At 42.7% G+C, this 27,892-nt stretch overlaps 1 protein-coding gene across 4 annotated transcripts; it reads left to right on the forward strand.

Moving 5' to 3' along the window:
• Positions 1–268: 268 nt before the first annotated feature.
• TBC1D24 (TBC1 domain family member 24) lies at positions 269–26,645 on the forward strand. 4 transcript variants are annotated; one of them, XM_061350795.1, is made up of 8 exons: positions 269–368; positions 7,428–7,673; positions 9,695–10,727; positions 17,310–17,468; positions 18,438–18,501; positions 20,540–20,635; positions 21,223–21,457; positions 22,458–26,645. In XM_061350795.1, the coding sequence occupies exons 3-8, from the start codon at positions 9,769–9,771 to the stop codon at positions 22,610–22,612; spliced, it is 1,668 nt and encodes a 555-aa protein (XP_061206779.1). In that variant the 5' UTR covers positions 269–368; positions 7,428–7,673; positions 9,695–9,768; the 3' UTR covers positions 22,613–26,645. The 4 variants fall into 4 exon arrangements, with proteins under 4 accessions (XP_061206779.1, XP_061206781.1, XP_061206780.1 ...); XM_061350797.1 differs by having other exon boundaries at positions 7,428–7,664; XM_061350796.1 differs by having other exon boundaries at positions 7,428–7,585.
• Positions 26,646–27,892: the final 1,247 nt, after the last annotated feature.

Here is a 27,892-nt window from a genome sequence, read left to right on the forward strand (position 1 = left end):
TAAGGTACAGTAAGATTAGCTAAAGTTATTTATGACAAAGGTGCAACAAGTAGTAATACTGCATGTGTTTTTAGAGACAGAAATTAGTTGTTTGTGTGTAAGCACTTTAATAATGTGGTTACTTGTCTGCTCTTCTCTGTTGTGAGGATATTTGTCATCTTGTTCTGTATACCACGATTGCAAGTATGGAGGTTGGAAGCCATGCAGAAGTGAAGGCTGATACCTTCAGGCTTTTTAAAGGTGTAGAGGTCAGTGGTGCCCAGTTCACATGGATGTTGTCCCATGCACAGTCTGATTTTTATGTTTTTCACCAACAGGCCCAGCAGAAGGGAGTAAGTCATAAGATCCATACAAGAACTAGTCTTAAGGTAAGGATTAATAAAAGCATGCCAATATGGGGGCTGTGGAGGACCATTGGAGTTCTTTGTTTTGTTTGGATAGGTTTTGGTAATATCGTTCTGTATGGAGACAAGATTCCTGCCCCTGCTTCGCTTTTCAGTATGCCTGTGAGTCCTCTCCTCCAGTTGAGAGGCTTTGAATCCATCGGCCAGTGCAGTGACACTAGACAGAGGAGTAAGTATGTCAGATACATTAAGTCCTTTTAGGTTTACTCAGAACAGGCATGTGGGTGAAAAACCCCATCAGCATATGTATAAGCCCCTTCTTATGTATCATGTACTCTGGGCTGTTAACTGTCTTACTGGCCTTCTAACAGAACTAGTTTTCCCAAAGTCTTTCCCCTCCAGTAAAACTAGAGATTAGCAATATACACTACAAGTAAGATTATAACCTCAGCAGCACATCTGTTATTATGAAGGCGTTTTGATTTTAAAATTGTAGTCAAAATAATGGACGACTAGTCTGGAATTCTACATTGATTATTTTTTCATTATGAAATGGTGTTTTTGTTTGGAGGCGGAGAAGATAGCAATTCTCCTCTTCAATTTTACTAGTTAATCCTTGGGGGTTTAAAGATGTAGACATGACAGAAAGCTCCAGATCTATGTCTTTGATAGTATTTACCACTCAATATCCTCTTACAATGCTCTGTTCTTTAGCCTTTTTGGCCCTTTGTAGAACCATTAACCATTTCTTTTCTCTTCTGGGTTTTTTTTTCAATAAGCATTTTGAGTTTGTGGTTTGTTGGTGTTTTTGGTTGGTTGGTGTTTTTTTTCCCAGACTTTATCTTATTTGGGGTCTGTGTGTGTATTTGGGACCTCTGTGGCATCTCAGTGGTCAGTACAGCTCACAGGATCAGCAGTGACTGAGCATGAATGCTCTATCCCTGTCAGCGTTCAAGGCCAGGTTGGACAGAGCCTTGAGTGACATGGTTTAGTGGGAGGTGTCCCTACCCATGGCAGGGGGCTTGGAACTAGATGATCTTAAGGTCCTTTCCAACCCTAACTATTCTATGATTCTATGTTCAGAAGTGCTCATGTCATCCCAGGGCAGGGGATGGGGAGGAGTGGGTGCTGCTTTCTAGTGAAGTGCTTGCAGATGTAAGGGATACAGAGTCTCCTAAATATAAGCTACTGTTTATGTGGCCTGCAGAAAAGAGCTCCTTGTCTGTCTGAACTTTTGACCGTAATAAAGTACATGGTAGATTAATCACAGGTGATTTAAAGACCATGCTTAAGAAGACAATAGTACTTTCCTAAGAATGAAAGCATGGGATTCTAGTACAGACCTTCATATGCAGCAGTGACATGCCAAGATAAATCCTCTAGATGCCTAAAATGGCTTGCCTTGTAGTTTACTCTGATATCAGGCATTTACCAGTTACTCAGGAAAGGGAAAGGTTTCTTGACTTTGTCCCATAAGGATATTTAAAAAGTCGAGGAGGGAGCAGGAACTAACCGTCCATTGTTATTGGTAAATTAGTATTGGAACATTATCCAGAATTGTATTCCTGGCGCCCAGCTTGTGCTGCACACAGTGCCCAGGGCAAATCCTAGGGATCCAACTGCATTTAATGGCATTAAAAGCAATCTATGAACTCTGTGTGCTCTACCAAAACCGATTATCACTCAGGAATGCATCACTGTAGTTCACATTGCTCTTGTGCACCCAATGAGGTAGTTGTGTTCAGCATTTTCTGGTGCTAAATGGGGTGCTTAACTTTGGCTCTGATGCACACATATTCCTCAGTGATATGTGGCATGGGAAGTAACCGGAGCTGTAAATGTGGCAAAACGCACTTCCAGTCAGGAGGTGTTTGGGAAAGGGAGGACAGCACCATGGTGTCCAGTTGTGTTTCCAGATCCATAGAGCAGAGTTGTCAAGGTGTGCTGCTGTGGGGCTGGGCTGAGGGAGAACTGCAGAATGAACTCAAGTACAGGGGGAGAAGGGAGGAACTGTCTCCTCATTGTCTTTTATTCTGCAGTTATTACTGTCTTGCTGTGTTGCTTTGTTCTTCTATCAGATTCTTTGGTGTATGAAGCAAACATCTCAGACATGATTGACTATTCCTCAAGGATGAGAAATCATCTACTCAGGTTTGGGTTTCATTTTATTTTGCTGCGATGAGGACTTATAGCTAACAGGCTTGAGGAAGCGGCTCTCATTATCTATCTATGTGGCTTCTGCATAGTTTAATGAGGTTATGAAAGAGGAGATGCAAGCCTTTTCCCTGGCTGTATCACTGCTTGACAGTATAAACAGCAAACAGTATCCTGCAAGTCTGGGATTTCAGCATTAGTCTTGATTTGTAGGGCAGGAAAAGAAGATACCTGCCTTCTGTTAGCACCTTTTAAAAATGCATGCCAACCATTTGGTTGTCAGTCTCCATCTGTATCTGTCCAGTACAAATACCTGAATCCAAGGTAACTGTCCATGAGTAAGACTAAATGGTATTTTCAAGTTTAGGGTTCTTGTTATAGATCACCTACACTAGATTTGCATGAAGTATCTTAATAAGATGTTAATCTCTAGTCAAACTTCCAGGACACAAAGTTTCAAGAGCACCTAAATGGAACAGGGGACAAAGTTTTCCTGGTTAATTATAAGGTCTAGTGGAAGGTGTCCCTGCCTGTGGCAGGGGGTTGGAACTGGGTGAAAATTTTAAGGTCCTTTCCAAACCAGACCAGTCTGGGATTCTGTGGTTTGTATTTTTAGGAAACTCAAAAGCAGTAATCAATCTCAGGTTTTATCAAAGTTGGAATTTACTTTTAAGATCAGGATGTAGCTATTTCACTACTGTGGAGTGCTGCAGGTACTCTGGATTTGAAAGCAACAATTGTTCTCTGAGTTGTTGTGCTTCAGGTATTTCAGTTGGCCAATTTCTGCATTTTGGAAAGCAAAGAAAAATTATTAAAGTTGTCCCAAGTCATGTTATCTTCAATAAAATTGTGGCTTTATATTCCCCATAATGAAGGTAAGTTGCCATTCAAATCTTCTCTTTTCCTGCTGATATATTTTTGGACACTTTGGTAGAGTTCTTCGTCTCAAGCAGTATCAGAATTTGACTTTCACCCTGGCTTCTGCTGTGCATTCCCTACAAATTCAGTGCAGTTCCTTGCTGTCTCCTGAAAGTTTCCCAAATGACAATGGGGAGAAGTAAGGGAATGGAATGGAAAATGTGGCCATTCTAGCAAGCTAACAATTCAGTCACTGACTTGAAATCCTGCCAGTTCAGCTGTCATGGTTTCAATTGTAGTGATTATTTGCTTTCCTTCATAGTTTAAACTTAACCCTGAGAAATCTTGCCTGCTTTGCAGCTGTTTCTGACACATCTTTAATAGCATTTTTCTAGTTCTACTTCCCACTTGCATGGATTGTTTTTTGTGTTACACAAGAGCTCCATTATAGACCAGTAGACCTGACAATCTCAAAATGTTGTAGTGGTTCTTAAAAAAAAAAAGCTTTTCTCCTGGTTCTATTACTGTGTGTTAATCCCTACTGTTCTGTAAATCTGATCAGAAACGGTAATAACTGCTTCCCCTTAAGCAAAGTACACACAACTTTCAAGCTTTGTTGTTATGAGTAATGTAAACTTTTTGCTAATGTTTACTTACAATCCTGTATACTTGTATTCTAACAGGTACTTGAAAGCGTTTCAGTTCTGTGCAGTTCAGGTGCTGATCCATACTGTTGATCCTGTGTCCAGTGGAAAATACTTCCCACAGCATGATGCTAACTTCTGTAAAGATACTTTACCTAGAGGGAGAGAGGCTTGTTGCACCAAGATTGTATAAATGGGTCTCTGCTCATCTTTATACATGTTTTTATACAAACATCTTGTTCTGAAATATTTTTTTCTCTTCTGCTTGTGTCTTACCCTTTCTTTGTATGTGAAAGGCGAAGGTAGTTAAGTGCAGCAGGAGGGCCAGGAGACCTTCTTGGATGGATAAGGAGCTACTGAGGAAGTTGCTGAGGAAAATTCAAGGGAAAAACGAGGCTTATAAAAGGTGGAAGCAAGGACAGGTGGCCTGTGAAGAATACAGGGATGCTGTCCGGGAAGCTAGGGACCAGGTTAGGAAAGCTAAGGCTCAGTTAGAATTAAACTTGGCTAAGGATGTGAAAGATAACAGGAAGGGATCCTATAGGTACACTGCCAATAAAAGACAGACTAGGGACAACATGAGCCCTCTCCAGAAGCTGTCAGGAGAACTGACTACCCTGGATTTGGAGAAGGCTTAGGTTCTTAATGACTTCTTTGCCTCAGTCTTCACTGGCAAATGCTCCAACCACACCATCCAAGTCTTGGAAGGCAGATGCAGGGATTGTGAGAATGAGGACCTTGGGCCCACTGTAGGAAAAGATCTGGTTCGTGACCATCTTGAGAACCTAAACATACACAAGTCCATGGAACCTGATGAAATCCATCTGTGGGTCCAGAAGGAGCTGGCAAATGAATTTACTAAGCCATTGTCCATCATGTTTGAAAAATCATGGCAGTCAGGTGAAGTTCCCGATGACTTGAAAAAGGGAAATATAACCCCCATTTTCAAGAAGGGGAAAATGTATGACCCAGGGAACTACAGAGCAGTCAGTCTCCCCTCTGTGCCTGGCAAAATCTTGGAGCAGATTCTCCTGGAAGGCATGCTAAGGCACATGAAAATCAACAAGGTGCTTGGTGACAGCCAGCATGGCTTCACTAAGGGCAAATCCTGCCTGACCAATTTGGTGGTTGTCTATGATGGGGGCTACAGAACTGATGGACAGGGGTAGAGCACCTGACGTAATCTACTTGGACTTGCACAAAACATTCAACACTGTCCCACACGACATCCTTGTCTCTAAATTAAAGAGACATCAATTTGATGAATGGACCACTCAGTGGATAAGGAGCTGGCTGGATGGCCGCACACAAGAGTTGTGGTCAATGGCTCAGTGTTCAGCTGGAGACCAGTAACAAGTGCTGTCCCTCAGGGATCGGTGTTGGGACCAGTCTTGTTCAACATCTTCTTCACTGACATGGACAGTGGGATTGAGTGCGCCCTCAGCAAGTTTGCCGATGACACCAAGCTGTGTGGTTCGGTTGATACACCGGAGGGAAAGAATGCCATCCAGAGGGACCTTGACACACTTGTGAGGTGGGCTGATGCCAACCTCATGAAGTTTAACCATGCCAAGTGCAAGATCCTACACCTGGGTCGGAGCAATCCCAGACACAGCTACAGGCTGGGCAGAGAAGAGATTCAGAGCAGCCCTGTGCAGAGGACTCAGGGGTGCTGGTTGATGAGAAAATGAACATGAGCCGGCTTCAGGGTGCGCTTGCAGCCCAGAAAGCCAACCGTATCCTGGGCTGCATCAAAAGGAGCGTGCCCAGCATGTCGAATGAGGTGATCCTGCCCCTCTACTCTGCTCTTGTGAATATTGTGTACAGTTCTGGTGTCCTCAACATAAAAAGGACATGGAACTGTTGGAACAAGTCCAGAGGAGGGCCACGAGGATGATCGGCGGACTGGAGCACCTCCCATATGAAGATAGGCTGAGAAAGTTGGGGCTGTTCATCCTGAAGAAGAGAAGGCTGTGTGTGAGACCTTCCAGTATCTGAAGGGAGCCTATAAAGATGCTGGGGAGGGACTCTTCATTAGGGACTATAGTTATAGGACATGGGGTAACGGGTTAAAACTTAAACAGGAGAAGTTTAGATTGGTTATAAGGAGGATGTTCTTTACTGTGAGGGCAGTGAGGCACTGGAATGGGTTGCCCAGGGTGTTCAAGACCAGGTTGGACAGAGCCTTGGGTGAGATGGTTTAGTGTGAGGTGTCCCTGCCCTTGGCACGGGGGTTGGAACTTGATGATCTTAAGGTCCTTTCCAGCCCTAACTATTCTATGATTTTATGAAGGTGGGACTTTCTGACATGCACTCTTATGCAGCCATTCTTGCCTATTTTCACACTGTAACTGACACTCCACCCTTCCATCCCTCCAAATATAGCAGTTTGTACTGCCTGCTTGCTACCCCAGGGTAGGAGACAGCCCTGACCAGCTACCCCTTTGCTACTGAACAGGAGGCAACTTTTGTCTCCTCTTCCCATCAGCTCCAAATTAAACATTGCTCTTTACATGGCTGCCAGAACAGAGAGAGCTTGTCCAGAGGGATGGATAGAGGAGGATTCTGGAGTGGGAGGAGGAGATGTAATCTGGCTGGAATCTTCCTGAGATTTCTTGGGCTCTTCTCCTCTGGCAAGTAAGTACTTCCCGTTTGAGGCCTGCTGGCTTACAGTAGCTATTGGCAGAGAGTCAGGAGCTATGCACCATTACACTGAAGCACAGTAATTCTGTTGGATTTGCAAGCACAGTTAAGGGCTTGTCATGCTCTGCCAACTTGGCAATGCCCGTTTGCTTTGCTGACATTTTTGTCTTGCAGCATTGAGAGCTTTGAAAAGCAGAGGCAGCCAGACGTACTTGCAGGCCCAGCAGCCTTACCCAGCTGTGGAAAACTGTAAGCTCAAATCAAAAGTTCTGGCAGTCTGACTTCCATCCTGTAGCTCACAGACTTCAGTGAGCTTGCCGAGGGGCACATACTCTTCAAATTCATTAGTTTCTGGAGAGGGCAATAACTTCCAGAGGGAAAAATTACTCTTAAATGCAAACTTCAAATATGCCTGTGACTCCAGATGGTAGAAAATAGGAAAGAGTAAGGAGGAGGGAGACAAAGGTTTACAGGAAAAAGCACAGTGGAGATGTAACTCTTAGGAGCTTAGAAGTTGTCTCATATGGTGGACATTTTTCTTAACCCTCCTTGGTATAAATATAAGCAGTTCCCAAGGGATGATGGCCAAAGGGGGAAACTGTTGCATAGCGGAGACTCCAGCACACCCAGGATAGAAACAGTTCCTATACTGAAGTGGCCATGAACAGAATGTTTCATCTCTCCATGCTTTGGCCACTGCTAAATACGATTAAATTTCTCTTCCCCACAAGGATCTTATTTTAGGATTTGAATTCAAAATCATGCGTTTCCCTATGATTCCCAGGTGGAGAATGACAGAAGAATGTTAACTTTCATGGAGCTGACTCTGCAAAGGACTGGTATCCTGCCGTTACTGTCTGCATATCCCGAACACATGCTCTCAGGTCACACTGAGGGGCGTCATTTCTCAACATCGTAACGTATCTTACTGCTAGAACTGAAGTCAGGACAATGTGTTGCCTCCTTTAATTGCAGTTTGAAAAGTAATTTCAGATATGGAGGAATACACCAAAAAGAAATGGTGAGCATGGTAAGCATTACTGTGTTCCTCTTGACTGGTACAAAAATGAACTAAAAAAAAAACCAACCTTTTTTTATTAAAAAAAAAAAAAAAAACAACAAAAAAAAAAGAAACAGTAGATATTTGGTAGAGAAGAGCCATTCAAAAGTTGACTGAAATATGTGGTGTTGCCAGCCTTTTAAGTGGTGAGTTATATTTTGGAGTTTCAGCATGTGGTTCCAAAGTACCCAGATTAATATTCAGTCAGAATCTTAAATTGTCCTGATTAAATATATAACGATCCAAACTAATGCTAGTTGTATGTGTATGAACTTATGTCTGCTTGAGACAAAATGTTTGGTTTAGTCTCCTGCAGTGAAGTAGGGAGGATATCTACCTTATGAGTTTCAAATCATTCTAATGCACTTCTTGTATGAAAGACCAGTCTGATAAATGTTAAGGCCACGCATTCTGCAGTCTGTTGACACAAGAATAACTTAAAGTTCTTTCGAAGCATTTCAGCATGTGTTTTTGTTGATTTAACCTTGCTATATAATGTCTTAATTACACAAAACAGTTTTATAGGCCAGTTGTGGTTTATAGGGATTCTCTGCCTTTGCAGAGTGTGCAGCACCAGCTGCCTTGTGCTTCCCAGGTTTACTCTGGCTCTGAGGACACCTTGGCATGGATGTTCCTGCAGTGGGTAAATGCATTGCTTACTGTTACTCATTCACTTTTATTGAATCTTCCTTCTAGCTTTGCACTGACTTGGTTGTAGCTCATTAAAGGCCATTAATGGTTGGAGTCTATCTCTCTGCTGGGACACAGGTGTACTTTAAAGCTGGAGCCAACTAGGAGATCATGTAAACATGCGGTTTGAGGAACTGGAGGCCAGAACGTGATCTTTCAGCTGCTGGTGCTATTGCAGAGATGTGAATCTGTAAGATTTAATTGTGGTGGCAGCAGGCCCTCTAGAGGGTGGTTTGATCAGTGTGTGTGCAAGTGCAGGACCAGAAGCAGTTTAATGAAACTGTTTTAAGCTGACGAGCCTGTACTACAGCTAGAAAAGGTGGTCTGCTTCATAGAACCACAGAATGGTTTGGGTTGGAAGGGACCTCAGAGCTCATCCAGTTCTGACCCCCTGCCATGGGCAGGGATACCATCCAGTAGACCAGGTTTCTCAAAGCCCTGTCCAACTTGGCCTTGGAACAGTCACTTTTGTCAGTGTGGTTCATTTTTAACTCTTTCCTAAAGTATTGTTCAGGTTGGATATCTTTGTTTTCTGTATTGATATAAATAGATCTAGGAGCCTTCCATTTGAAAGACTGTGTACTTAATTTTTAACCCCTCAGTGCTATGATTTTCAGGAAAAGTCTAACTGGGGAGTATTTTCAGTCACATTTGTAAGCAGTCAGACGGAAGATGCCATGATCTGGCTGACCAGACAGCTATGCATCTTATCCAATGGAAAAGAAAAACTGAACCAGGTTGACGGTGTCAGTGACTATGTGGCCACACAAATGCTAGCACCAGCACAAAGAAATGGCCAAGAACTCATGGCTGTGGCTAGCAGGAGGTCTAGTGTTTCTTCACACTGGCCCACACCATATTAGGACAGTGAAAGCTGCTTGTGAGACTGCACCCTTGTACTACAAGTAAAAGTTACTTCCCCAGAGATTAGGAGGAGCAATTGCAAATTGATCAGACTTTACAATAGGTATTTTGGAAGTGGGAGTCTTCTGTTCTCAAAGTGGGAAGTTAACATAAATATCCATGTCTCAGCTTGGAACTTCAGTTACAGAATTCACTTCCTGGGGAAGTGTCCTCACAATCAGCCTCTTAGGTTGCCACTGATAAATTACTTACATGTTACTGGAGGAATGGAAGTAAAACTTAAAAAATAAAAGGGCATGTATCTTTAACTTTCTTTGCTTTAGAAAACAGTTTTGGCATTGCAGGAACAAGTTAAATGTATGTGTGTACTCCTAAAGAAAATGGGAGATTACCTGTTAGTCAAACCTGTCTCTTTTTTTTTTTTTTTACTTTTGCAGCAAAAGCTGCAAGTCGTTCGATGACTAAATAGCATCTCCATTCTCATGAGTTCTGATTTGCTTTTCCTGGAGCCATGGATGAATACAGCCACTTTGTGGACTGGGACAAGATGGACAGTTCTTTGCAGAGCCAGGGTGTGAAGGAGCTGACCTGTCCTGAACTCCCAGAGCTCAAGCAGCTGGCCCGCCAAGGCTACTGGGCCAAGAACCACTTCCTGAGAGCCAAAGTGTACCACAAGCTTCTCAGCAATATCCCATGCCGTACAGTCACCCCGGATGCGAATGTGTACCGAGACATTGTGGTGAAGATTGTTGGGAAGCGCAGCGGTAGCTCCCTTCCATTGCCAGAGTTCGTGGATGACACCCTGGTCCCCACATACTGCTTGAACGCAGAAGGTATTGGGGCGGTCCGGAAGATCATTCTGTGCATTGCGAATCAGTTCCCAGATATCTCATTTTGCCCAGCACTGCCTTCAGTGGTTGCTTTGCTCCTGCACTACAGCAAGGACGAGGCTGAGTGCTTTGAGCAGGTTTGTCGCATCCTTGCTTGTAATGACCCATCCAAGCGGCTCATTGACCAGACGTTCTTGGCTTTCGAGTCGTCTTGCATGACCTTTGGAGACCTGGCAAACAAGTACTGTCAGGCAGCGCATAAACTGATGGTGGCAGTGTCTGAGGACGTGCTGGAGGTATACTCTGACTGGCAGCGATGGCTCTTCGGAGAGCTGCCCATGGTGTATATCGCTCGGGTCTTCGATGTGTTCCTGGTGGAAGGCTACAAAGTTCTCTATCGCGTAGCACTGGCTCTTCTAAAGTTTTTTCGCAAAGTCAGAGCTGGGCAGCCCATGAAGTCTGACAGCATACAGCAGGACATCCGAATGTTTGTGAGGGAAATTGCCAAGTCAGTGCCTCCAGAGAAGCTGCTGGAAAAGGCCTTTGCTGTCCGCCTTTTCTCACGGAAGGAGATCCAGCTGCTGCAGATGGCCAATGAGAAGGCTTTGCAGCAGAAGGGCATCACAGTCAAACAGAAGAGGTAGGGCTTTCGCTGCAGACAGCCCAAGTGACCTCAGGAGACTGCTCAGTGTGGTGAGCAGTTGGTCACTCATCCCTGGATGACTGCTGGAGACACAATATGTGCTGGTGTATCTGCTGATCTTTGATCTCTGCAGGAGAATCTGCAGCCACAAAATTAAGCATTACGATTAAGGACTGTAACAAGAAGTGTAACTGAAATGTTGTGATACAAGAGAAACAACACACTTTCTCATAGCTTAGTGATCAATTCATAATTGCTTCTTACAGCTACATGTTCATTGCAAGTATTAGATCTCAGAAGTGTCTTTCACAGGCTGTTTTTAACTAAAAGATGTTTTAGCAAAGCTGGGGGAAACACTGATAGTGTACTCAGAGGAAAAGTACCCAAAAAATGTGAAAAATAATTTTTAAATATGAGATTGTTTGTATAAAATGTCAATTTCATTCTGCCCAGGACTGAATTCAGCAGCTTCTGCAGTGTAAGTAGGCAAACACTCTGTCAGCTGGGAAAAGTTTTCTTAACTGGGGAGTTATTTTAATAGAGCAAGGAAGAAGTGAGTCTTACTTACGGGTTACTTTGAAAATTAGTTTGGCTGGAGGCCTGCTGACAGTCCAGAGTATATTAATTGTAGGCAGGAGTTGTCCTATTTTGTGAAAGGCTCGTGTACCATTAGAAATAATGATTTTGAAGGAACCATGGAAGATAAAGAGTGAGGATAGTGATTCAAAAGGTGACTGCATGATCAGAATTTCTTTTCAGAAATGAGGAAAAAACAGCTGTGAAGCCAGTAAATGAAATCCAGCTCCAGTGTGATAGTAAAAGACATCTCCATGTAGATAGGAAATACATGAATGCATTAATCTAAACAAAATCCGCATCTTGCCAAGTGCAAATGTACATACTTGTAAATGCTGGTGCTGTAGAGATGTTCTGGTTCTCCCAAGGCCTTCTGAGACTGCAGAAGACTTCTCCCAGCTGTTTTTTAAATCAAAGTTGAAGTGTTGAACAGTTTATCAGCTGTTCTGACCTCTGAAGGGAGGATGACTTCTGGAAATCTGCTGGGGTCAGTGGGTGTGATGTATGGAACTTGGTATTCTAGAGGGACAGTTTCATTTTCTCCAAATCTTCAAAAATCAAAAGGTACCAGCCAGTGATATATCTTACAGCCAATTGTGTTGCTGAGTTAGTTACAATGGTTGCAAGCAGATACCATACATATGGAGATATATATGTAGCAGACTTTAGCCTATAAAATAATGTAAATGTCAGCTGAACCTCATCCATATGCCTAAATACATGTAAAGCTCCCTTGACTCTTTTCCAACAGTTTATATTTAGACTCGCAGTTTGATTTACAATTAACTTGTGCTTTATTTTGCTCATCTCTTGGAAGAGACTAACAGTCTCATATTACAAGGCTATTAGGCCCTGGGACATCACATTGGGTAGAGTTCAGATCATCACCGGTGTTTGATTAGATGTGAGTTCTCTTGTCCAGATGTGTTTGGTCTGTGTAAGGAGATGATGAATTGTTCATTCTACAAGCAGATAGCAAAAAAGGGAAAAAAAAAAACAACTAGAAATAGGAAATATTTTAACCTGTCTGTCTGTTTTTCTCATGCCTGGTGATTTGAATCTAACCTCACTGTGTTAGTTCCTCTCCAGGCTCCTTTCTTTCACTATGTCGTAGATGTAGGAAATCACTGATCTTTTCTATCTTTGTTTTTTTTTTTGTCTTTCTCCTTACACGTTCTCCTTCTGTCAATTCCATACCCACTGCACCCCTCCTGTTTGCAGTATTGCATCTCCCAGAAGGTAGGTTCAACCACTTGAATCTTTGCACTTTGCTCGTTTCTTGTTTTTTTGGCTGGTTATTCTTTCCAAGGCTGTCCTTATGGCTGCTGGTGGGGCTGGAGAAGCAGCGCAGCAATCCCAGCATCTGATTGCTGTATAACACCTCCTGAGTGCACTCCTGAAAAGTTAGTTCAAAGCACCTGCAAAGATGTAAGATAAGGGGTTGTGGGTCCAGCCAGACAAGAGTGCTTCTGTGCAACAAGCTTGTGTTTTCCAGAGTGGAAAAGAATAATGTTAACAGTGGGATGTAAGTCCTTTCCACACTGGAAGAAAAAGTATTGCTTTAAAACATCTCAAGTGATGTCTTCAGAAACACGTCCGAACGTGGTTTATGGTGTTGCAGTAGATGTGAGACATCCTCAGCTTTCTTTTTCCTCTTTGCAAGCTTTCTGCAGTTAATTGGAAAGATGTTGGACTGAACCCAACTTGGCACACTCCTACAAGTCACTTGTCTCTAATCATACTAGATTATATTTCTTTTTAAGTAGGTAGGAGCTTTAGAGGCAAGGACACAAGATTGTTTTCCTGTGTCAGGAAGGTCAGAGTTACTCAGCCATGTAGCATTAGTGGTTAATGAAGTCATTCCTCATGTCTTGGACTGAAAAGCAAATCTTAAAGAACAAAACCAGTGGATTGTGATATCTGATAGGCAGAGAACTTGGAAAGAAGAAAGACTGCCCTGTGAGTCTAAAATACCACAGGTGTATGGCTTTAAATTAATGCCTTTAAGAATATCGTGGCCTTGTTGCAGGTGCCCTGAGTTAACTTCAGTGAGTGATGCGCACTAACACTTGTACTAATCTATAAAATCAAATTGGAATTAATTTACTCATGTTTTCATGTCTGAAATAACACCTTAACAGGCTTATCAGAGCATGTTTTGTATCATGCTCCGTGTTTTGAGGATTTTACCTCTAGGAAATCAGCAGACTGTTAATTCCAGCCAAGCAAATCTTCAGTGCCCATGTATTATTTTACTGCAGTTACAAGGTTCTGAAAGCAGAAAGCCTTGATTTCTGTGAGGAAGCACACAGTTTTGAGGGGACTTAGGTACAGGGTGTCTGTTGACAGTGATCTCAACACAGAGTATGTTTCAGGTTTATGCACCACATATGGCTTCTGTTGCCATGTGTGACTGACAAACAGCTTATCACTTGTACTATGTATTTATGCTCTAACTGAAATTATAATGGATTTTAAAGGTAATGCTGACCATATCAGATTTAACCCAAGACAAAACAGAGCAGGAAGATGTAATTCAGTGAGTAAGACCTTGGAGTGTGGTATTTGTTGTCTTGGCATACCACAGAGATATCCACTGTGACAGCAGCTACCCGCACATCAGCAGCACTGGCTTATCTTCAGGAACACTGAGGTCTCTGGATCTCAATTTATTTATTATATAGATGTAAAAAACAGCATTCCTATGAAAATAGCAAATAAGCTGCTTTATAAAACTTCTAAATTGTGCTTCTCTAAATTGAATTTCCTTTGGTATAATAAAGTTGCACATCTTTGCAACATCAGCATTTGATAGCAAGTTGTCATGCCAGTCCTAATAAGCCAACATGAAGAGCTGAGGAAAACGCTAATGCAGGGTAAAAGATTAGTGACTTTGTTCAGTTCTAGAGGTGGACTTTTGGTGGCAGTGCCAGTTCGAATTTAGCGTCCTTTCCAAGTGCTGGTTTTTTACTAGAGAACCCTTTAAGGCCTCTGGAGTGGTGAAGACTAAATTTAATTTTCATTAAGAAATACTAACCAAAACATTGGGGTTTTTTATTTGCCAAACTGTGCTGTTCATTTTCACTCATTTACTGCTCTGAACAGCAGCTACCCAACTGAAGTAGATGATTTTCAGTGTCATTAGAGAAATACTGTCAAAATGCAAGGATGGATACAGGTTAGACACTTGTAACTCAGGTTGCAATTTTCTGACCCCTGTCCAAAACCTTCTGTTTTTGTGAAGCAGCAGTTTGGTGTGATGTGGGTGCAGGCTGTACTGACACTGGTCTCGACATGGGTTTTAGTCATAAGCACCTGCAGCTGTGACTTATGCCTGGGCCAATAGCCAGTCATTTTATTTCATATCCTTTTGTCAAGCTATGGTTTGCATTTATTAACTGAATGGTGACATTCAATGGATATAAATAGTCTTAAATGACCAACACCAGGATAAATGTTTTCTAGTTGATTCAAAAGATCTGGTTGTAGAGTTGATATAGCCAAAAAAGCTATAGCTGATAAAGCTGAAGTAGTGTGGCCAGGCAGGGCCAAGGCAGTGATCATCCCCCTATATTGGGCACTAGTGAGGCTGCACGTCAAATCCTGTGTTCAGTTCTGGGCCCCTCACTACAAGAAGGACATTGAGGTGCTGGAGTGGGTCCAGGGAAGGGTAACGGAGCTGGTGAAGGGCCAGTGTGTGATGAGGAACAGCTGAGGGAACTGGGGAGTTTAGTCTGCAGAAGGTAAGGCTCAGGGGGACCTTATCACTCTCTGCAGTTACCCGAGAGCTAGTTTTCTTCACAAAGAGGGTCATCAAGCATTGGAACAGGCTGCTCAGCGGCAGTGGTGGAGTCACCGTCCCTGGAAGTATTCATAAGCCATGTAGATGAGGCCCTCAGTAACATGGTTTAGTGGTGGTCTTGGCAGTGCTGGTGGAACAGTTGGACTTGCATCTTAAAGTTCTTTTCCAGCCTGGGTGATTCTTTGATTCTGTGATATTTTACCCACATGGAAAAGTTGTAGGAAGACACAGGGTACTGAAGGTGATGCGTTACTATGAATGCTGCTGAACACAGGCTTTGAGTGGGTTCTGTGTAGGGAAGTCCTTAAATCTAGTTCATAGTACCCAGGAGAAGCAACAGAGGCAAAAGAAAAGGTATGCTGAGGTTGAGAGCCTTTTAGGAACATGTACTTAAGTTTAATTGCCTAAACATATCACATCAGTGTGAAAATGCACAGAGCAAGCATACAAATAATTATGAGGTTTCCCTGTTTTATCATCATTACTTTTCCTCCAGAAAGCCACTGTAATAAACTAGTTGACTGCCCTGAATGTTTATTAATTCCTTGAATGTGAGAAAAATAGCATTCCTCATGAATGGAAACCAAGGTGTTGTTTCTCAGCTCTGTTCCTTAGTGCCACCAGTCTTTAACTGCAGACTAGACAGGACCAGGAGGGCTGAGACCTAAAGTAAGATTCTGAAGATGTGGGTTCAAGTCTTGGCTCTTACTTTGTTTGGTTGATCTCTCCTTTAGCTTGCTGTACAAGCTTGCTTGCACAAATAATGTCCATGATAATGCAAGTTTTAAAGCAGTTGAAATATTTTAAAGTAGTTGCAGCTTGCTTAAATAGATGTCCACATAAGTTCCTTGCTAATTAAATAACACAGGGTAGAAATGCAAGCAGTGGTTTGGTTCATTTTGCTAGAGAAAGCAGTGATTTTATTTCTTTTTTTTTTTTTTTTCTTAAGTGACCTAAGGGGGTACTTTACTAGCAGTGCTGACATTAAGGTAGCACCAGGCAAGAACCACAGTCAAGAGCAGTGCAAATGCTGCTGATTTCTTGGTACTACAGAAAAGAAAGATAATAAAACCCATATAGTTTGTGTGATCTGGGGAGTAAGCTAAGCAATTCAGATACATGCAGATACGTAGTATTGAGATTCTCTTTATGCTCTGTGAAACTTAGAGGAAAGATTTTCAAATATTGTCAAATATTGAAAGATTGTGGGATTGTCAAAAAAAAAAAAAATAGAATTGGAAGATACTTGCAACTGAACCCCTACATGCAGGTCAAGCTGCCTAAAGCTTCTTTTAACTAACAGCTGTTCAGTAATTTAGTGTCTTGTGTAAGTTCCTGTGTCACTTAAACTTTTATTTGGCTGTCATTCCTGCAATTTTAAATGTCTTTAACATCAGCCATGGCTGCAATAACACTGGTGTAATTCCCAGGCTCTGGGGTCTGAGCTTATTTAATCAGAAATGAAGGCTGGTTGAAATGATGATGGTGGTTAGTAGTATTATTACCTTCAAGTAATAATGAAAGTTTAAAAGCCATGAAACAGTTCTTACAATTGTATTGGACCCCTTGGGGCAGGAGGGGTTTGCTTTCTTACCACTGTGAACATCTTGTAAGGGCCTGCAGGGACAGGACATGGGGGAATGGCTTTAGCCTGACAGAGGGGAGACTGAGATGAGCTCTTAGGCAGAAGCTCTTCCCTGTGAGGGTGCCCAGAGAAGCTGTGGCTGCCTCATCCCTGGCAGTGTTCAAGGCCAGCTTGGATGTGGCTTGGAGCAACCTGGTCTAATGAAAGGTGTCCCTGCCCATGGCAGGGGGTTGGAACTGGATGACCTTTAAGGTCCCTTCCAACCCAAACAAGTCTGGGATTCTGTGTCCTCTATATAAAAGGTGCAAGCCACAGCTGCCATACAGAGGAAATGCTCCAGATATTTCATTAAGGCCAAATCACTATCACTTGAGGATTATGTTAAACTGCAGTAGTTTATTATCTTCACTAGGTTATGGCCTTCTAATCCCATGGGCTGGAGCATTGAACAACAGCATATCTACTAGGGTCTTCCAGTGTTCATTGTAGTGAACATTTTAGTGTTTGTGTAGCATTCATTTAGTGTAACATGTCTTTGCATGTTACTGGTCAGTAGTTTGACACTTGTTTTGTTGATAAATCATTGCATCTGTATGTTTTGTGTTGTATTCCTCAGGCAGAATGTGCATTTAGCAGTTCATGCCGAGAACTTCAAGTCTGGAATTGTCAGCGTGAAAGAGATGCGAGATATCTGGTCGTGGATCCCAGAGCGGTTTGCACTTTGCCAGCCCCTCTTGCTTTTCACCACTTCGGAACATGGCTGTAGTCTCAGCAGGTAAGGAGAACCCTTCCCTATTCTTCTCTCCTGGAGGGCAAAAAAGAGTAACAGGAACTGTTCACCGGATTTACAAAAAAGCCATGCCTCATCAGAACTCGATCTAGTGAATATTATTTGAGATGGAAAGTAAATGTGACAAATTCCTCCTATTGGCTACAGCATTTGACCAGGGTACTTCATATGCCAGGCCATAACAATTCATTTCAAACTGTTCAGGACCAAATGGAAGAGTCGAACCTCCATCGGTTCCCAGAATGTGCTGGTCTGAGACTGGTTCATTCCCCCCGGGTATGAATGGTTTAATTCAGTGGCTGCTCAGCAGGTTCTTTTGACAGATAGCCACAACTGATCCAGAGAATAAGGGAAATTGAAACTGGCAATTCCTCTACCAATGAATTCAATTGTTGTTACTTTTGAGGTGGGATAAACTAGGTATGAGTTCTCCTTGCACTTGACACAAAAGACTATAATCCTATAGCTCCTAATAATGACTTTGACATTTGCAGCCGAGGTGCTGAGGTGGGGAGTGGTTTGGTGCGCCATCCCTGTGTGCCCATGAGAAAAAGCAGAAGCAAGCAAAGAGAACACATCATAATTATTTTCTATGAAAGCCGAAAGCTCTTCAAACACAGCCATCAGTCCTCAGGACACGACTTCCTTTGAGTTATCTTCACTCAAAATGCTGTGAAATGCCCATTGTGATAGATAGTCTTCAAGTTATTCTGCAAGAGGCATAAACAACTGTACAGAGAACAGAGTAGAGGAGAACTACTTAATAATACTTGTTTACACTCAACTCATATTTACACTGGACTGTAGAAAGCATTTGCAGGAACATGCTTAGTTTTCAGGTGGCTTTCTCAACATTTCATCAGCTGGAAGGGGAAGAGGTACATGACCTTAAGGAAGAGCAGAACTGCAGGTGGTGGTAGTTGAGTGCTCATGTTCATGAACTCTGTATTTCAGATTCTATTCTCACAGCGAGGGACATGAACCAACTCTTCTCCTCATCAAGACTACAGCAAAAGAGGTAAGTGAGGTAAAAGACAACTGGTTCATTTAGGGATTAGGCACTTATTTAATGCTGTATTGCAACACACCACTGTTAAAATGAGGAAGCAAGAGACCTGAAATTGCTTGGGCAAGGGAGGGGGTTGTTTTGGTTGTTTTTTTTTTAACAATACCTGTTTTAAATTGTTCCATTTATTGATTATGGGACTGTGTTTTCATGGGTAAATCTTGTAAACAAGGTCTTGGTCAGCTATTCTTTTTCTTGTAAGCAGTGTGGGATGAGGGACTCATTTTGCTCTTGGACAGACACTTAATTGCAGATTCAGAGGGAGAGGCTGAGGTGTTTTCATTTTCTCTAGGATATGAGGAGAAAAATTAGCCACATTTAAGTAGTATAAATAATACTGGATTACATAATATGGAAACAAAAGTTTTAGCTTCATGTTATTCTTGTTTGAAAAAAACAAACCACAAAAGCTCTGAGAACCTGAGAAGGAGTATGCACAGGTGCTTTATCTAATGAGGGTTGGTTCTCTGCTCTGCTGTGCATGACAGTGTTGGACAGCACAATGTAAAACATTAGCTTCGTCTCATGCTTCTTTAGAAAACAAAAATGCATCAATCAAGAAAGCTTCCCAGAGCCTCCCAGGAGGTGCCCAGGGCTTCTTGTAATGAGCATTGGTTGTCTGCACTGCTGTGCATGAGTTCCACATGTTCTGTGTATAACCTCAGGCTCTTATTGCAGCCTCTGGGCTTATATTTCTGCTTATGCTCCTGCAGGATCACTGCCTGTGAAACAAGCCCATTTCTAGTCTTACTTGCATCTACCTAATGCTAATGCTCCAGACTGTTTCATAGGCCCATGTGTGGTTTCTGGTCATCCCAGGCCTGTGCTGACATGCCAGTGGCTTACAAAAAGGGAAAATATTTATTTATGGTTTTGCTTTTTGTCCTGGAGCCTGTCAAAAGTCCAGCCTTGTAAGTGGTGCTGGGTTTTATAGTGTGGTTCATTTCTTACCCCTAAAAAAAACCCAAAATATTCTGAACAAACAAACAAAAAAATGTAGGAGAAAAATATCATGGGTTTGCTTGTGAGTTTTGTTTTTTTTGCAAAGGATTACATTCATCCTTTATTCATGTGCCTATAGTTACCTTTTTAGAAAGCATAAAATTTGCCATCACATTTTCCAGCTCTCACATGCTCAGGCATATCAGATCAAACAGAATTCTGGACATCGTTTTTGTTTATGCACACTGTTTTCCTCTATGAAAAACCTCCTCTTCAGTAATTCTGTCCTAGGAGCTCTGCTTGTAAAGCTGGTGGGGGCAAAACAGCAAATGTACTTGAGAACAGTTCTGTAACCAATGTTTCTATAAAAGAACTCTGCTGCGGGGTTCTTTTCATCCCATTTTCAGAGCTTCCTTGTTTGGTCTGTGTCTACTTAACAATTATGCTTATTGCTGGTAGCAAGAAATCCTTGTAGAGCAAACAAAAGACTCCACGGAAAAACTCAGCCCTCCAAAGCTTTTTTCCTTTATTGGAAACTAGTGAGCCCCATGCTGTCTGAATAGGCTGCTTTAAATATCTGAGCTAGTTCAGCATTGGCTTAGCTAAGCCGGTTATAACCTACAGTTTGGAGAAAGCTAGGACTGCTTTTTATGACCAGAAAATATTCAGGCAGAACAGCTCATACTGTAACTTGTGACAATACTGTTGCTTTGGATGCCAAACTGAGGAAGTAGAGTCAGGCCTTACAAGTTTGGACTCATTTGTGGTTTGGTACCTGGCATTATGGTAGATAATTTCTCCTTTAAGGCTTCAGAGATGTGAAATAATTTATAAAACTCTTGGGATTTAAGGGTAACCACCAGTGGATTAAAGCAGTTTAAATCTATCTTGATATAAGTACTTGTGATGCCTTAATCCGCTAATACAAAGGTTTTGAAAATCAAGCTAAAATTCAACCTTTAGTTCTAGACCCTGAAACATTTGCATCAGTTGGTTTACCAGACTTTCTCCTTCAGTAAAAGCCTCATGACCAAGCTGTTTGTGCTAGGTCTGTGGTGCTTATCTGTCCACCGACTGGAACGAGCGCAGGCGAGGAGGGAGCACGCTGAGTTTCTTTGGAACTGGGGAATGCTTTGTGTTTAGGGTGAGTAAAATTTCATCGAATTACCCAGTAGCACAGCAGAGCCACTGTAATGGTGTGAGTAATTCTTATTTCCCTTCCACTTGAAGAGGCTGAATTCTATGCCCTCCTAGTTTACAAAGTCTCCTGAACCCTTAACATGAAGGAGAAAATGTTCTCAGGTTTCTGTAGCCTGTTTTCTTCCCTTGCACAGAATAGTTTCTTAAAAGATGTAATAAGGTAGCTCAGAAAACACTGCCTCAGGCCTTCAGTCACCTAAAAAGCAAAGGTATAAAGAAAGAAAAAAAATCTGCCCTAAAAGGCAGTTTCATGGAATCCCAGACTGGTTTGGTTTGGAAGGGACCTTAGAGCTCCTCTAGTTCCAACCCCCTGCCACAGGCAGAGACACCTTCTACTACACCAGGTTGCTCCAAGCTCCGTCCAGCCTGGCCTTGAACACTGCCAGGGATGATGGATCCCAGTTTGATCCAATCTTTACTGCTAATTGTGCGAGTGGAGTCTGAGGGGCTTGAGCATCCTTTGCTGTGCAGAGCTCTCTGTGTAGTGCATGTGCACTAACTAAAGTGTTGCTTTTCTCTGCCCCTATGCAGCTGAAGCCAGAAGTTGAACGTTACGAATGGGTGATCATAAAACACCCAGAACTGGCCGAGCCTGGGTCAGAGACAGAAAATTACACCTCACCAAGTTCCAGCACCCTCTCTTCCAGCAGTGCCCCATCACATTCCTCAGATCACCTTTCTCCCTTCTTATCAGCTCGGCACTTCAAGTTGCCTTCCAAAACAGCCTCCATGTTCATGGCTGGCAGCAGCGAATGCATCATTATAGGTAAGTCAGTGTAAGAATTTGAGCATATGTCCTCCCAGCTCTTCCCTTAGATAAAGAGTTCACCTGTATTTGCCATATGGGTAATTCAGATCACTACAGTTAGAGATAAAAGTGGCCAAAACCTGGTATTATTACCCAACAGAAATTTTCTGTGGGAAAACTTGCATATCAGGAGCTTTAGAGGAAGATAGTAAGTCATAGCTTTGGGCAGAGATGTACCTTCACACTGCCTAATTCATGATGAGAAATAGTTTTTGAAGGGGAACTTACTTTGCCCTGAAGCTTTTGAAATATGGGGTAAACTATAGAACATGTTCATACTTCTGGAACTTTATTGGATCTGTGGTGCTGCTGACTTTGGCAAAAACCTGCTTAGTAATGTGGTAACCTAAATGGAATTTACAAGGAATGGGTATAAAATCATACTTGTCCTTTTCCCAAAAACCTTTACTTGACACTTGTTGAAACAGCACCTAGCCTGCTTATCTCCTCTAACATCAAGTGTTGGCTGATTTCGCATTTAGCAGCACATGCTCTAATCAACTCTGACATGGTTTGCAGTAATTTAGAAGACTAAGCCTGTGCTATCACGTACTGATTTTGTTCTTCTCCCACCTTTGATTTTTGACTGCCAACACAATTTTATTTTTTTTTTTCTTTACTGGAGGGGAAATGCGCAGTTGGTAACTTCCAGCATCCTCCAGCACTGAAAACCGAATCTGAAACACAGGCATTTGAGTCTTGTTCTTATTGACTTGCATTACTGGTGGGGTTTTTTATATGAAAAAAAAAAAAAAAGAAACAAAAACAATTCTGATGGTGTGCATTGCATAAAAGCTGTGCATTGTATCATACCTGTTACAGCTGAGATGGCAAGCAAACATCACTTAGGGCTTCCAGCTGTTCCCATGAGAAAAGTCTTAAGTCTTTTTTTGTTACAGCAGTTTTGCATGCTAAGAAGTTCAGAGACCCACTTATGCTTGTCTTTGTCTTCTTGCAGGAGGTGGTGATGGCCAGGCTCTTTACCTCGATGCAGATCTGAACCACGGAAGAACCAGCCACTGCAATACCTTCAATAATCAGCCATTGTGCTCTGAAAGCTTCCAGATCTCTATCTTGGAGGTGTGGGGCTTCTTGGACACCATGAATGGTTGACTGTCATTAATCAACTAGATTCTCAGTTGATCTAGGTTTCCCAAGGCAAATTCTAATGCAGGAGCCAAGTTAGAACATAATTGCTGCTGGGGTCAGTGGTTTTTAGCCATTACTAGGTGGTGCATTTGAGTGCATGGCTTAGTTTTTTACCCTTACTTTGTTTAAGACAGGCCAAGGTGAAGTAATGTATCTGATTGATTAACTCCTTTGCTCTTCACCTCTAAAGATCTGGATTCAGGTCCTGTTAATAAGTAATGAACATGTAATGATTTAAAACCATCCTAAATGGATACAAGGGTAGGTTTGTAGTTTGATGCAGCTCCTCAGAGGCCCAGAGATGGCTGAGGTGTACTGTAGAGCTATGTGCCACTGGCACCAGTACCTGGCTTGAGCCAGTACTATCAAACATGTCTGCTCACAGGGAATACCAATGACCTCAGATTTGATATAGAACAGTAGCTCATAAAATCACTGCCCTACTATAGGGATTGTGCAGACAAATCAGCAGCATTTTGTTAGTTCTGAAAGCCCTTAATTCCCACAAGAACCATGATTGCTCATTGTACTTCTCCTTGTACCTGAAACCTTGACACATTCTAGTTGCATCTGTTTGAGAAATCTGCTTCTGAGAAAGGCATCTAGACTGGACAACCATATCTCGAAGGCTTGATTTTGTTTACATTCCTATTCCATATCAGTATAGTGACTTCAGACTGACTAATGTACCAGGCAGCTGAAAGCCAGAGCAGTGCTCAGAAACTTCCCTTTCTTCGTTGTTCCTGGAAGCTGAGATGGAGCTTTAAATCTGATATCCCTACATGTCTGGGGAATTAGACATTGTGGTACGGAAGCTTAATGCTCTCCCCACAGGTAAATGAAGGGAGGTGGGAGGGAAATCCTCTGTGTAATGTTTTTCTGGGAGTGGACAAGCTTCCCAGGAGAACTCTAGGTGACACTGTTTCTCTATATCATGAGTCTTTCCAGTGACAGTATCCTGAAAAAGATAACACTTTTGGCAGCAATATTCTGGCAGGTTTTGGATGATGCAAAAAGGCTTTTGCTCGTTCCTGAGACTTCGTACAGCTCTCTCAAGCATGCCTTGGGCATGGAATGTCTGTAGGTAGCCCTGTGTCTTCATTTAAAACTTTTGGTATCTGCTGTAGAACAGCTCCCACCCAAAGCACAAGTCCATAAACATCGATGGTAGTCCAAAGCATACAGCAGGATGTTCTCAAAGCTTCAGTGGGTAATGGGCTAGTACCTCCACAGGTAAAATGAAAGGAAGGAGGAATTTTAATTTTTTTTTCATCAGTTCAGCCTAAAAAATTGTTTAGAGTGGGGGAAATGTGATTACATGAAGTTCATTTATAGTGATAAAGTCTCAGGCTGGACAGGATCATGTCAGCATTGAAGGGTGGTATGAGTCTTGTGTTGGTTTGTTTAGCTTTCCATCAGTGAAAACACCAAGTGTCTTGGTAAAGCGTTGCCTTTTGTCAAGCACTTGAACAAACTTGGCAAAAAATGTGATTTTCTTCTTTAGGTGCCATTTTAAACTTCTGTCAAAATAGCTCTTTGAAATATTAAACTTCACGTATAACAGTTTAAGATGTCTTTTGCACCACATATATTTGCAGTTAGATTATTTCACCCTGTTTGAGTCAGCACTCAAGACTCTTCTTTCCTTCCCACAGGGTGAGTTCTGTCCAGCTGTCTTTTCAGAGCTTTACCATAAGTTTAACTGATTTGAAAGGTATAATTCAGTTATATTTAATGTATTTTGATGGGGAAGAACTCAAAACAGTCATATCTGGCTTTTTACAAATACTGGCTGACGTTGCCTTCTGTTATATTTTCAAAGCTAGCTGTATCATTTTGCACTTGCTAGGACCCCACAAGCTTCCTCAGACACAAGGAATCGAACAAAGAATGTAGCCCATTTAGTGGAGTCTCTTCCATGGAGATGGAATTGCAGGTTTGTCTGTATCTGCTCGCTCTGGAGCTTGTCTGAGGTGCCCTTGAAAACCTCAAACACAATGGCATTAATTTTCAGCTGCTTGTCAAATTCCTTCAAGCTGTTGGCGGGACTTGTTGCACTCAGAATTGAATAGGTTTTATATGGAAAATCTCTCCTGCAGCTGGCAGTGATGGTGGGGTTTTCCCTCCCCATCTCTGTGGGATGCAGCTATGTCAATGAAACCTGAATGCTGTACCATGCCTTAGGCCATATATGAGAAACACTGTTCCTTTCCCTGCGCACAGGAGTTTGAGTGTTTAAAATCAGAAATAACTCCTGGTTGCTCAGAAATTAAGTGAGGATCCAAGGAGCAGCACTGAAAACAAGTGAGGTTTGGGCAGCTGAGGCCTGGGTGTCTTTCACAAGTCAGTCACAGGCTTCAGCTCAGCTTCCCTTGTGCCAGATTAGTCCAACTTCTGACCCCCAAGCATCAAAGGTCCACAAAAGAGCCCTTTTTGGCAGCTTATCTAGACAGCCAACCAGTCTTTTCGCATGGGTCTTAAAGGTAAATCTTCATTCTAAAGTAAGACATTACTGCACTCTGTCTCTCTCTGTGTGCTTGGCGCACACACTGAGCCCAGTGAGCAGTGACCTCTATGAGTCTGCAAATCCCAGCAGGGAGTAAAAGGGTTCATGGGTGATCCTCCTGCTGCCTGTTGGGATTCATATCAGGATTCATATCAGTCATGAGGCACATGTCACAGGGATGGTTTAATTTGATAACAGCGCTCCCCTGCTTCAGGCATCCTGCAGCACTAGTACGTGTGGTTTAATTCATTCCTTTAGCAAGAGAAATTGTAGGATGCTGTGTCACCTTCACACAATCCTTCTGTTCAGTGAAAATAGGTATTTCTTTTCTTGTGCAAATCCCCATTATGGTTGTGAAACATCTTAGAGGAACAGCAGTTTCTTTCCAGTTGTTTTCTGTCTGTAGTTAACAGTTGTCACTGACCAAGTCCATATCAAAGTTCAGGTAATTAAGCCAAGCATTTGTGTAACGTGCAGAACTCTTGAAGTGGAGACCACAAACTGGTTTTTAAGACAAGGACTACAATGGGCACCTTGTCAGAAAGTTCATGTTATCTCAAGTACCCCAGTGAAGTGCTTTAGTCACCTTGTAACTGGGAACAACTGTTTGTAGGCCTTGTTTGTTGTCCTGCTGGCAGCAGTGACAGCATCAGCTTCTGCAGTCCTGCAGGAGAGCATTTGCTTTCCTGAGAAGCCATTTTTTCTTTGTAATGTTGTCTTGAAGGCAGAAAAGGCCAGAAACTCCTGACATCAGAAACTCTTATTTACTGTAAATGGCATCTGAGCTCTTTCAAGGCCAAAGAACTTTTCCCAGCTCTCAGCCAGGCTGGACAGACTTCATCACTGCACCCAAACTGTCATTCCTGCAGATCATGTGCTTTGACATGCTCCCTTGCCAAATGAAGCATTAATCAGCCTCCTGTTAATAGAAGCCAGTTAACAAAGGCAAGAGGGAAACTCCGATCTCCTCTGTGTGGAGATAACTGAACACAAACTGGAGGGGCGGGAGCACTGTTCTTTAGAGTTCAACTTCATGCCAGTGATATCTGTGTTTAACCATGGTCGCATGGCACTCGCAGACTGATCAACTGCTGGGGTGCGTGTGCATTGAAATTGTGTACCTTGTCCTTGGAAATCCATTCTCGTTTTTGATGGGGAGTGATCTCCTTTGACCACCATAGACAGTGTTGCATGTCCAGTGGGGACCAAGGGCTGGTTCCTGCAGTCAACAGCTGGAGTGCAATTGTTGGGTAGATCAGAGGCCTGGGCACCTGGCTGTTAATGGTGGGATGCCTTTCTGTCTGTCATGAATTTCAGGCTTTTTATAGTTGAGATGAGTGTGTGCAGTATTTGGGGTGACGTTTGTCTTCACATGAGTGGAGTTGTGCTGCTGAATTGGTTTTCCACCCTATCATTCGAATCACTGCTATATGTCAATGGTATTTTTGTCATTGTACAGAATCTTGGATTGTATTAAAACATGTTTGACTGGAGGCTCTCCATTCTGTTAGACCTCATAGCAAAAGACATGTTGAGACTCAGACATAAATTTTGGGGCATATGTTCTCTCACATGAGCTCCTCACTGCATTGAAGCAATTATACAGTTTCTGTCCATTTGAAGAGACCTTACAAGGATTCCACCAAGATGACATACCAAACTGACTGTAAAAAAACTTAGATTGGTAGGTTCTGAAATAAGCTTTTATCCCTTTGGTAGGACCAGAGAGCATGTTCGGCCCCAGCCCAGCCTGGGCTGAAAATTCCCATCCCTAGCAGTGTTTAAGCTCAGATTGAGCTGGGCTTGGAGCAACCTGGTATAGTGGCAACTTGCCTGTGACAGGGGTTTGGAACTGGATGAGCTTTAAGGTCCCTTCCAACCCAAACCAGTCTGGGATTCTATGATTCTATGAAATGGAGCTTAGAGGTGTCTCCTGACCACCAGCACTGGTAAATTGTAGATCAAGCCAGCAGTACCATTGCATCCTCTGCATCCAAATGCTGTCGACTCACTTGAAGCCCTGGCACTTGTGCCAGCCCCTGTGGGGCTGCGGCTGCAGGAGGCAGCTCCACCAGGGAGCAGCTTTTTTAAAACTAGGATTTTTGTACTTCTTGATGGCTTGGTTTTAACCTGGATCTCTTCCTTGCCTGTGTCCCTGAGAACAGCATGAATGCTTTTTGCCATGGTTCAAATGAGTGTTTCTAGTTAGCAGTGCAGGTTTCAACCATTGTTTCTGTTACTTAAGCCAAGGCTTTGCCAATGCCTGAAACTTAAATGTAAGACTTGTGGGAACTACACGAATGTATTGGTTGTAGGTGGAGGATATCAGGAAACTGAGCCTTTGGAACATGCCCACACACAATGACCAAGGAAATTAAAGGTGAAATTCTTGGGGCTTGAATGAAAATCCTGCCAGGCAAAAGCAAAGTAAAGCCACCACATATACCTCTGATAAACAACGCGGGGCCTCCTGTGGTCCTGTACATGGCTGTTCCCAAGAGCAAAGCTGTGCTCTAAGGCGATGCCATGTAGAAAAGGGGAATTGCTGAGCCTGTAGGAGTGATTCTCAGCCAGCTCTGCGATGCCAGGTTGCAGGTTCGCTGCAGAGCCCGTGGCCACTAGAGGTTCCCCTTGGCCCACTCCTCAGCTTCTGCCTCCCTCCACTACGCAGCCAGCCCTTCCTCCAAGCCAGAAGTCCCAGAAGTTAAACATTACCAGGTTGAGTACTGGGAGAGATG

This window comes from Neopsephotus bourkii, unplaced genomic scaffold (assembly GCF_033783945.1).
Source record: "Neopsephotus bourkii isolate Nb327-2 ecotype Australia unplaced genomic scaffold, CSIRO-AGI_Nbou_v1 NB_533, whole genome shotgun sequence".
NCBI classification, from domain to species: domain Eukaryota; kingdom Metazoa; phylum Chordata; class Aves; order Psittaciformes; family Psittacidae; genus Neopsephotus; species Neopsephotus bourkii.

Coding starts and splice junctions, on each gene's coding strand:
- TBC1D24 (XM_061350795.1), top strand. CDS start 9,769: ATGGATGAATACAGCCACTTTGTGGACTGGGACAAGATGGACAGTTCT. Junction 20,636..21,222: donor GGGAATGCTTTGTGTTTAGG/GTGAGTAAAATT, acceptor GCCCCTATGCAG/CTGAAGCCAGAAGTTGAACG. Junction 21,458..22,457: donor CAGCGAATGCATCATTATAG/GTAAGTCAGTGT, acceptor GTCTTCTTGCAG/GAGGTGGTGATGGCCAGGCT.